Genomic DNA, 11,515 nt, shown 5'->3' with positions numbered 1-11,515 from the left:
CTCTTACACACGCACACACACACACACACACACACACACAAGGCATCCAGGCCATCTCTGACAGCCTAGAGCAGAGCGCTGACGTGAAACACTCACACACACACACATATATGCACGCGCACACACGCACACACGGTACTCAGTCTCGAGTGGGGGTCTTCACTCACAGTTGGTAAATCCATCTTTCATAACTGGCTTATGTCTGATGCATGTGCACAGATGCACTCACACACATACACAGATATTTACATGTGCGTCAGCAACAGTCCTGAATTACCCCGTTCCTCTTCACATACCCACACACCTGTTTTGGGTCTCCAGCGTGTTCTGACTGCGCTGTGACTCCTCCAACTGCGTCTGTAGCTCCGCGAGTCTCTGTCTGTAACTCTCCTCCTGAGCACACAGCATCTTATTCTCACTCTGCAAACGCACCACTGTCTCTCTGAGAAACAGAGTTATTAACCCAGACACACACACACGCGCACACACACACGCGCACACACACACACACATTAAAAATGACTCAGATTTAAAATGCCATCACAGAACGCAAACTAAACATAGAAGCAACGTGCCTGAGCTATGTGAAGATCTGTCAAGGGTGCAATAACGTCAACAAAGCTCTAGAGAGCTTTAACACATTTTTTAAACGTTGACCGTTTCAGAAAACAAACGTTCTAATTTCTCCTTCGGACACAATTAAAACCCAGGCTCACAGAGCGGAGGTCTGGACCCGTGTTGGGTAACGGTCTGATGCGACTTAACGTCGGAGGAGGTGAGGGAGAGCAGAGTGTGTAGATGAAACTAGAGAAACAATTCTGTGCAGTTGTGTGGCGACTCACTTAAACTCAGTGGGCATGATCTCAGACGCCAGGTTTCCCACCGCGCTCCCGTCAGCCCTCACGGAGCCTGTGACAGGTGACACAGAGACACAGAGGAGAGACAAAGGGACTCAGCTCTTCAAACAGCACAGAGCTTAAATGCACCCATGGAACAGCCTGCCTGTCACACTGAATAGTTCTTTCACAGCCATTTTCTTTCGAAGCACTGGAAACAATTTTCGAGTCAAACTATCGTAAAGGTCCGTCTTTCTTTTTTTTTTTTCCCTCCTTAGCAGCCTTAAACACAATGACTTTATATCTGTTACAAATTAATCTATATCCATTTCCTCCAAACATCTGCTCCTGATTAATGTAGGGAACGCCGTGAGAGTGAAAGATGAAGAGATAGATTAGGGATAGATTAAGAGATAAAGGAGGAGGTTGAGTTAAGGCAGAGTTAAAGGGATAAATTAAGGGCCAGATAAAGACGCGGACAGAGCAGTGAATAATGGGATGGATGAAGGGGAGGGCGTGTGTTGGTGAAGGTGTAACACACTCACCTGCCTGACTGAGGCAGTTCTGCTGGACCTGAGCACAGCGTAGCTCATCATTTGTCTCACGCAGTGTGTCCCTCTCTGCAATCAACCGCTACACACACACACACACACACACACACACACACACACACAAACAAAAAACACACACACGAACCCTGATCAGACAGCTTCTCAAAGCTTATTTTGTTTTATGGTTCTACGAGTCATTATATGACATACATCATGTTAGAGCTCAACCTTTTTGTTAGGTAAGTGATTGTAAACATTATTGGCCTTCTTGTATGACAACATCCCACAATCCTATTGTTTCTCTCTCTCATACACACACACAAACCACACACACACACAACACACACACACACAACACACACACACACTCCTCTCACCTCCTTCTCCTTGAGCAGGGCCTCATATTTATCATTGAGGTTTTTGTACTCAAACTGCCATTTTTCTGCCTTCATGGCTTCTGATGAATGTTTGGCATCCAGCTCATGAACCTGATAACACAGTGGCTTTATGTCGACACACGCAACCAAAAACAAGCTCAACAGACCCATGACACACACAACTCCAAACAGATCTAGTGAAGAACTTTCATCTTCGGGGCCAGAGGCCGGTTTTAGCTTTAAGTGACCCAGAGATTTCGCCAACATCCTCCCCCCACCTCTTTCTCCCTCCATCTCTCCTACCTGTCTCTTGTAGGAGTCGAGTTGGGTGCGGACAGTGTTGGCTCTGCGAAGCTCCTCCTCCAATTCGCAAGTGCGCTGCATGTAGACAGTGTTTCGCTCCTCGAGGAGACGCACCTGTCTCCGCAGATCTCCCAAATCCTCCAACTTACGCTTATACGTGTCCACCAGCGCCTCCAACCGCACAACACGATCTGAAGAGTGCCTGGGGGGGGGGGGGGGGGAGAAAACAGGGGGGTGGGGGGGTGGTTGAGGAACTGGCTGCTAAATAATCCACCACTCATCTTGTCTGTACTTAACCTGCCCCAATAAACTTCACAGAAACTCCAACACCGTCCTGTTCATTAGACCACGGGAGGGACATATGCCCCACACGGCGGGTACTTCAGTACGATCTCCACCCTGGACAGACAGTGTTGGGTGAGTGGATGGCTGTCTCCCAGTCTCACCTGAGGATGTCCATCTCGTCTTTGAGCGTCTGGGCCTCCTGAGCGAGGCTGGTCAGCTCCTCGTTCCGCTGGTGCAGGTCTCCGACCTCTCTCTCCAGCATCTCTCCACGGATACGCAGGTCGTCCCTCTGGCTCTCCAGCCTAAAGCCCAGGCGTATCAAACACACACCAATATCAGTTACACACACACATCAGTTACACACACACACACAAACATCAGTTACACACACACACACACAGATAGTGAGAAAGATCAATTACAAACCCTGTGCAAATGAGCTGAAAGAGTACGGAATTTAACCAGTGACTAACTTTATCTGGAATAAAATGTGAGTGTTGAGAAGCGAACAGATTCAGTGAGCAGTGAATGTTTTCATTTGTTTTCATCATTATTTAAGGAGATAACTGAATGTCGGAACATTTTCTATACCTGGAGACTCTAAGATGCCAAGGCATTAGCAGAATCTCTGGAGCAATTTCTTTATAATTAAAGAGGGAGCTAACCTGTTCTGACATTGAGCTTATTACAAAAAATTCCTGGCTCTTTTGAAAATCAATCCGATGCACTGACAACCATCAGTTGGATTGGAAGCTTTCATGAAAAAAAAAATTCTCTTTTCCTTAAATACCTACGAGGCATTCAAAGCTATCTACAGATTTACAGTGCAATAAATGGTGGTGGGTGTTTTGACTTCGAGTTCCCATTTCTTTGCACTCTGTTTTTTTTTTTTTTGAAAACATCACGGGGTGGAAAAACACAAAAGATCTATTTCTGGCTCGAGCCAGTTCTTTTCACCACATGTGTAATCAGCTTGTTTTGTTTCAATCCATTTTTACAGGGGGCTGAAAACAATGATTTTTTTTTTTTTTAAAAGGTCAAGCCCTTGAAGTCTCCATACTGAAATACTTCCTGAATTTCAGAGAGCTAAAAAGAAAACTCAAAACTCAGTGGAAATTCACGCTGATTTCATTACACTAGGGAAAATGTTACAACGTGCCCCAACTGTGAAGTTGGGTGACAGAGCTTCGGGGCCTCAGCGCAGAGCTGCGAGAGAGCTCGGGGCCTCAGCTCAGCTCAGTTGTGAGAGAGCTCTGGGCCTCAGCGCACAGTTGTGAGAGAGCCTGGGGCCTCAGCGCAGAGCAGCATGACAGAGCTGTCTCGGTGTGAAACCGTGCAAAGGGCTATGAACCCTGACCTGAAGTTCTCCTCCTGCAGCTGCTCCAGCTGGCTCTGCAGCAGCAGCAGTTTCTTCCCTGTGATGGTGGTGGAGGCGTCCTGCTGCTCCCCACGGCTCAGTCGCTCCTTCAGAGACTGCGTTTCTGCCTGCAACGCTGCCCTCTCGTCCATCAGTACAGCCACCTGCCACACACACACACACACACACACACACACACGACAAATACCCAGGAGAGGAGATGGAGGGTAAACAGAGCTCAGAGAGGAACAAGAGAAAAGGCATATATGGGGAAAAGAAAAAAGTAAGCTATAGGATGCTGCCATTTGAACACGGGCAGCTAACAGACTTGATCTACATTCCTTGGCATTGAGGTTCCTGCACATACACATGCCATCTGCCAGAAGACCACACAGCCTCACATGCAGTACGTTAACAGGAGAGGATGGGCTCTGATGGGTTAGAGACTCTGCCAAACTCAGCACTTCATGCTACAGATGTTAAATTGAGGAACTGGGAAGTTTAGACTCTGTGAAATGTGTTATTCGTTCCTCAGTTATAAAGCCCTGGTGTCGGTGGAGTGAAGATCTCGTTTGCCGTTTGAGAGGAGAGAGGGTTCAGGTGAGCAGTGGGCAAGCTCATTCTTGCAAAGTCAGTGTGCAGAGGGTATTTCACGGTTTCTCTTCACTTTCACTGAGAAAAACTAACCACAGATTGGGTTTAATCACTTTTCCCAAAGCCTTCTCATTTAACAGACTCAAAGGTTGCCTGAAAAACCTGCTGACACACCAACTTTTCAGGAATATCTCCAACAGTTTCATATTATGCCATTACCGGCAGGGAAGTGCCGTGTGTGAGTTGGTGTGGTGTTGTTTGAACAGGCTGGTTAAACATGTTATTATGAAATCTGAGAAGACATACTTACCTATAGCACATCATTGTTCCAGTTACACTCCAAAACCCTACACTGGACTTTGTAGGGACAAATTACTTACTTTAGGACAACTGCAAATAAGTCCTTACTTACACACTTTCTGCTTATTTTGAATTTTTTTTTTTTCCTACGTAAGAGAACGTTCACATTCGGGAAACCCTACAACGAAGAACCTCAGACTGTATATTATTTCACTCTGCTCTGTTATGCTTGATACTCACTGAACAAATTTTTTTAAATGTACATTTGGTTTACTGAAGTTAATATTCTGTTTTTATTTTCTCAGTCCAAGCCTCAGTAAGTAGGACAGGTACAACTTCACTGGTGTACAAACTTACTTTTTTTTAATTAACACCATACACACACCCAAACACACCCACACACACGCACGCATGCACGCAAACAAAAAACCAAAAGAGGTTACACCCACTATAGTCTGCTTTATCTAATGACCAGCGTCAGGGGTGGTGTTTTTATCCTCTCTATCCAAGCCTAAGTAAGTAGGACAGGTACAACTTCATTGGTTTAGAAACTTACTTTCTTTTTTAATTAACACCATACACACACCCAAACACACACGCGCGCGCGCGCGCACACACACACACACCCAGGCGCGCGTGCACGCACCGACACCCTCGCACGCACAGACACGCACGCACTCACACACGCACACCAAAAGAAGTTACTCCCACCATAGCCTCCTTTATGTGATGACCAGCGTCAGGGGTGGTGTTCTCCTCCCTGTATGACTAGCAGCTAAAGGGGCAGCGACAACAGAGGAAAATGAAACTCGGAGATGATGGAGGAGACGAGGGAGGAGTAACAGGAGCAGTGCCAGCGTGCCTGCATTAAGAGCTCCCAGCTCAGTCAACATGTTTAATCAGCCAGAGGTTCAACTCTGATTCTTGGGGCGGGGGGGTTTGTATCAGGGTTTTTTTTTTTTTTTTTTATCCGAGTCCACTAGTAAAAAAATAAGGGCAGGAAAACCAGTTCAACCAAAATCACACTAATCAATAGAAATCAGTCAATCACACTGGGTTTCACAGTAAGCACATTCACAGTTAACACATCCAGCATGCACTTTAAAACTCTTCTCCAATGCCCTTTGACCTCACACACAAATGATGAAATCATTTGAGACTAAGCTAGCCTTAGCCTTAGCCCAGCGAAGCCCCTGTCTACGGTCTGAGAACAACGCTCACCTGGTGCTGCAGGTCTCGACAGCGCTGTGAGATGTCCTCTTTCTCGTCCACCTCTTCACTGAGGAAATAATACTTCCTCGACTGAGGGAGAAGAGCGCAGCAGGACAACGAAGGGTGTGGGAGAAAAGGAGAGAACGAGAGTGAGAGAAAACGCAGTGAAAAACGAGACCGAGGGGGGGGGGGGGTGTGACTACTGAATAGGCCGAGTGTGTGATACGGTGAGGTGTCTAGCAGTAAATATGAATGGTGTCTCTCACCTGATAGTCAAAATCTCCATATGTGTCAGGGCTTCCTGATTCCACTGGCTCTTTGCTCAGCAGCTGGGCAGCACACAGAGAAACGTACGGTAAGACTGGAGCAAAACTAACTCTAACACACACACACACACACACACACACACACACACACTCACTCACTCACATGGCCTGTCCCTCTCTCTTCATCGCCTACCACAGCACAATCCACCATTTATTGGTCTACAACCTTTAGGGCACAAATCTTTAAATTCTCTCATGAGGCGTTTCGTGGGACTAAATGGACAATTCACATAGTGATGCAAAAAAAAACCCCAGACCAGTCCAGGGCACAGTTTACAGTCAACAGATTCCTCCAGAAGTTTATAAATAAACAAAATGGAAGTAGGAGAGGCTCCAGTCTAACTGCAGTCTAAAGTACTTACACGCTCCCCCTTCCATCCAAAACAGTAAACCAAACCACTGAAATCCAGTCTAACGTAATAACGTTAATATAATATAGGATAAACAGTGGTAGTTGTTTTGCGTACCTCCTGAATGGCTGTCATGACCACATGCTGGACTGACTCCTCCAATGTCATTATCTGCTGGATGTGTTCTGAACAAGGAGAGCAGACAATGTGACTTTAACTGTAAGTATGAGAATCCACTGACCAGAATACACTGCTAACTCTCTCTCACACACACACGTGCCCGCACATACACACACACATACATGCGCGCATATCTTTCACAACATCGCAAATCCATCTCTCATATCCAGTTTAACACTCTACTAATTTCTAATACATCTGGACATAACGTGTATGGTTTGTCAGAGCCCTTAAACAGTGGTTAAAGTTTGTCTGCCTGAACCAGTGATCATGTGATTTTCATTCCTCTACACCATCTGTATTCTCTCTTCAAAAGCTATTCACAGAGGAGATGAAACACATGATACTTCTGTGTGCCTACCGCAGAGTTGTATGCTATCCCGGCTCACCTTGCTTTTTCTCACAGCTGACGGCACAGCCCAGCACCAGCTGCACCAGTCTGCCCAGTTCAGTCACGTCTCCCATTTCCCCAATAAGACTCACATCTGGCAAATGCTCATCTGACACCTGCTGACCAAGCACCTATATGAGAGAGAGAGAGAGAGAGAGAGAGAGAGACAGAGAGAGAAAGGGAGAGAAAGAGAAAGAGAGAGAAAGAGAGAGAGAGAGAGAGAGAGAGAGAGAGAGAGAGAGAAATTCCTTCTTTCTGAGGATGATCTCTTTCAAATTTTCTCGATCAAATTCTTTCAAACATCTAAATCTCTTAATCTGGATCAGAGAACAAGTAAAAACACTAACCACCTCAGAGATGCTAGTGTTACACAAAGACAAAAGCACTCACATCGTGGTAATACTCCATCATGCTCTGGAGAATCTTCTTCAGGTTGCTGACCTGTTCAAACAAATTCTTTTTCAGTCAAGGGTTCTTACTTGTCAAACATGTGCCATAAAATCCATTACAGTCAAAGAAGGCAGACACACAACATGGCTGATGTCAGATATTACTTAATGCCGTGCATACAGAACCTTTAAACGCCAGTTGGTTCCACTCTCCTCCTTGATTCTGCCAAGCCACGTCTCATTAAACCAGGACGGGTCTCTGGAAGTGACAGAACAGACTGAGAACACACAAAACAACTGGGACTATCCATGAGAACCGATACTACATGTTCAACAATGTCTGTTGATATGATTCGAACATCTGCACTGGATGGGGGAGATTAGAGTCTGCAGAAGAACAATGTACTTATTTGTGTGTACCTGACACAAAATGAAAAGTTCTACAACAGATCATGTTCATCTCAAATATTTGCATTTAGAGAACGGCTCTGGCGTGAAACTGAAGCAATATTGAGTTTGTAAGCATATTACACTCAAGGTCACTGGGCTTGCACAGTGAGTACCCAAAAACAGATAACTACGCAAACTCCTTTGCACCTTCTGGTTGAATTCACACAAACGCGAGCTGCACAAATCTTGTATCACTGAGCCAAACATGTACAAGACGCAGATAAACACAAAAGACTCAGTATTCCTTACATTTTGTGCAGTACGTGAGCTATGGCCACTCCATTGGTGAGGTCGTACTTGCTGGAACATGAGGGCACTTGAAAAGTCTGTAGCTACAGAGACAGGACAGAACGGATGGGACAAAACCTCAGACATTACAAATATTTGAAATGGTACGTCATCCTCATGACATCTGTAAAATAACTAGTAACAGGCTGAAAAATATCGGTTGCATGACTGGAGTCTATGAATCGAACTGATATGCTGCTAGTTCACTACAAAGTACTTGGTTTTCCAGAAAATACTGAACCGTCCATCACTATCAACAGTAAGGAGGAAAATAAAGCGATGAGCTGTACTGCTGCACGTTACGGTTCACAGTTCATTTAACTGCGTGCGTACTTGTTAATAAAGGCAAATCTGTCGGTTCATTACGTTACTTTAGAATAATTAACTTTATTGAACCCGTGTAGTTTCCAGCTTGAAAGCCGAAGTGATACAGGGAAATTTCAAAATAGCTTTTAAGATCTTTGTACTATTACATAAGGAGTTCAGCTCGGAACTCTGGAATGTGTCCACGCAGACATGGTTAACAGGAGCATAGCCGGTCAAAGAATCAGTCCACGAATCATTTAAAACGCCTGATAGAAAGCTTCTAGTCGAAGACGAAAATGTAAACATTTGAATGGTTTATATCTGCTTCCTCTGTGCTGGCTGTATGACCAACTAGCAACCTACTTATTAGAATTACACACAAACTATTTGTAATTTCCACCTGTTCTATACTCGATCGTGACGTCAAAACAAGTTGAGCTAGCAAGCTAGTTGGCTACTCTATCCTAGGAATCAGTTGCAACGAAACGTCCAAACTAGCACAATCAGAGCACTACATAACATATCTAACTCACCCAGCTGAGTAAAGAATCACAGAGCTCTGCTTTATCCAGACTCATTGTGCTGTCTGTACAAGAGGAACTTTGCAGAACTGCTACGGATTTCTGTGGTTAATCTACTCTCGGTCGCGGCGGAGTTGGTTTGTTGTTACTCAAACCTCCACCGTGGCCTTGTTCTCGCCAGTGAGTCTCGCGTTTTTGACTCCTCTCTCGCGTGCAGGCTTCCGTACAATCGTCGTTGTCATAGAAACGGATTAACTTTCTATGGCTATTTTTTTTGCCTCTTTGTTAGAGCCAGTGAAAGACAAACATTTGCAGTAGAATGATCAGTTTATGCCATGGTCTAACAATATTTCTGTTAAAATTAAATACACCGCCTTTGATCTTGTCAGCATGCAATTTTCACCAGAAATACATAATTTACATAACATATTTGAGTACATCCACATACAATTACAATAAATCATAGTACAATGACATGTAAATACTTTGCATGATTGTAAAAATTCTGCTGTTCAATCCCTGCTTGACTGGAAGGTTTCAGAAAAAGGTTAACAAATATGACCACTAGGTGGCTTCATTTAATAAAATATCACACACGCACACACACACACACACACACCTCTTATCTATCTATCTATCTATCTATCTATCTATCTATCTATCTATCTATCTATCTATCTATCTATCTATCTATCTATCCATGGGTATTTGTGTGTGTGTTATATCATGTTGGACTCAAAACAATTTAAGCTGAAGAGAAACTGAGCAGCATCTCAGAAACATTGTTTTATGTTAATTTATATAAAGTTGGCACTCTCATCTAAAGAAGCTGTAAAAAGTCCATAATTTCTGTCGCCTTTATTTTTCCACGTACACTGCGATCTGATTTTAAATTTGCTCAGACTGATCTTATACCTCTCTCTCTCTCTCTCTCCCACACACACACTATCTATCTATCTATCTATCTATCTATCTATCTATCTATCTATCTATCTATCTATCTATCTATCTATCTATAGCAATGTCACATCTCTCTATTGCTGTAGTAGCTTGGTGTTGAGCGGCCTGACATGTAGCTACACACGTACTCTATCTCACCCCCCTCATCTTAAGACAACTTCCTGTTTTCCTTCTCTCTCTCTCTCTCTCTCTCTCTCTCTCTCTCTTCCTCTCTCTACCTGTCTGCTCCCTCTTTTCCCAGCACACCTTTTTTGTGCAACGTCTGTTTCACTTCCTGTCGCTCCCTCCTGGACCTGTCAGTCGGTCAGTTTTAAATATTTACCCAACTGTGAATGTGTCCAAGTTTATTTGTCTGAAGTTAATTCAGAAGAGCTCTGTGGACAGAGGGAATTCCCCTCTTAAGATCTTCTTTCTCTCTCTCTCTCTCTCTCTCTCTCTCTGAAACTCTCTCTGTGAAGCCTAGAGCCTCTGACTATACACTCAGCTGCAACCCTTAGTGCTTGAATGAACATTGCTGAATAACTGGACAGACCTGTGGAACTTATAAATCAGTAAACTAAGCTTTTGAAGACTGTTTATTAGACCCACACTGCAATAAATGACGCGTTTTACTCCTTCCAATTTTTATTTGCTGAACAAACATTCGGGTCACAACAAACATGCCTCACATGCATTTTCTTCATCTCCCTCAAAGTTTGTGTTCAAATACAGCAAGATGTTCACTCTTTTATAGACGCCACTGTCTTCAGAGCATACAAAACTCTGTGCCTTCCTTTCAACGGCCCTCTCTTTTCAAACCTCTGGGGATCCTGCAGTGTTTGCACATGTGCTTAAGTACTTATATTTACTTGTATTTGTACGTGTGTTGGGGTGTTTGGGGTTTGGATAGGAACGCATTGGACCCAGAATGCACGTGTTGTGAACCTGAGAGGAAGTGAGGTCGCTGGCTGTGCTGCCAGTCCATGCTGGAGTTAGTCATACGCTGGCGTGTGACTAATGCACTGGTGGAATAAAGGTTGGGGATTTTGGTCAGGAGAGGAAGGTGGGTGATTATTTTTGGCTTCGACACCTTCCCCTCTCCTCAGACTCCTCTTTTCACTCACTCCCTCACTCCCCACTGTCCAGATGTTCTTCCCCACACTCATTTTTGAACCCTCCGTGATGCGGTTGCTCTCATTGGGACTATATAAAGGTGAAATTATATATGCTTTAATATCTGCTGCTCTTTGTAATATAGGAGCACCTCTTTGTGAATCTTTTCTGCTATAATCTTGTGGGAATTTGACATAAACACTCCTGATACCTAAATCTGGTACATCAGATAAGGGTCTTAGGCATCACATAGAAAAGTAAGATGAGGGATCATTTGCAGTACATGAGGGATCTGTCTCTAGACCATATCGTTTGTCGAAGAAATTTGGCGAGGCTCCAAAAATACAGCAGTGTGTGTGTATATGTGTGTGGAGGCGTGTGTGTTTGTGTATTCTCCTGCGTGGATGTGTCGGTGTGTTATGTGATACGGTACTGTTCTCTATGTGT

General features: G+C 44.2%; 1 protein-coding gene across 3 annotated transcripts in view; it reads right to left on the bottom strand.

The window, feature by feature from the left end:
- The window catches only part of hook2 (hook microtubule-tethering protein 2), a 14,838-nt gene extending 5,715 nt beyond the window's left edge, over nt 1-9,123 (bottom strand). For 2 of the 3 annotated variants that reach the window (XM_030790232.1, XM_030790233.1), the window contains exons 1-15: nt 9,029-9,123; nt 8,151-8,233; nt 7,638-7,710; nt 7,453-7,503; nt 7,061-7,193; nt 6,609-6,676; nt 6,082-6,144; nt 5,825-5,905; nt 3,710-3,873; nt 2,514-2,654; nt 2,068-2,269; nt 1,765-1,875; nt 1,355-1,469; nt 843-885; nt 305-442 (exon numbers count right to left, since the gene is read on the bottom strand). In XM_030790232.1, coding sequence (XP_030646092.1) covers nt 305-442; nt 843-885; nt 1,355-1,469; nt 1,765-1,875; nt 2,068-2,269; nt 2,514-2,654; nt 3,710-3,873; nt 5,825-5,905; nt 6,082-6,144; nt 6,609-6,676; nt 7,061-7,193; nt 7,453-7,503; nt 7,638-7,710; nt 8,151-8,233; nt 9,029-9,073 — 1,511 coding nt within the window. In that variant the 5' untranslated portion in view covers nt 9,074-9,123. Of the gene's footprint in view, nt 1-304; nt 443-842; nt 910-1,354; nt 1,470-1,764; nt 1,876-2,067; nt 2,270-2,513; nt 2,655-3,709; nt 3,874-5,824; nt 5,906-6,081; nt 6,145-6,608; nt 6,677-7,060; nt 7,194-7,452; nt 7,504-7,637; nt 7,711-8,150; nt 8,234-9,028 lie in introns of all 3 variants that reach the window. The other variant, XM_030790231.1, reaches the window with a different exon arrangement.
- Nucleotides 9,124-11,515: the final 2,392 nt, after the last annotated feature.

Source organism: Chanos chanos, chromosome 13 (genome assembly GCF_902362185.1).
Source record: "Chanos chanos chromosome 13, fChaCha1.1, whole genome shotgun sequence".
In the NCBI taxonomy this organism is placed as follows: domain Eukaryota; kingdom Metazoa; phylum Chordata; class Actinopteri; order Gonorynchiformes; family Chanidae; genus Chanos; species Chanos chanos.
The sequence above is the reverse complement of the archived record's forward strand: the minus strand, read 5'-3'. Positions and strand labels throughout refer to the sequence as shown.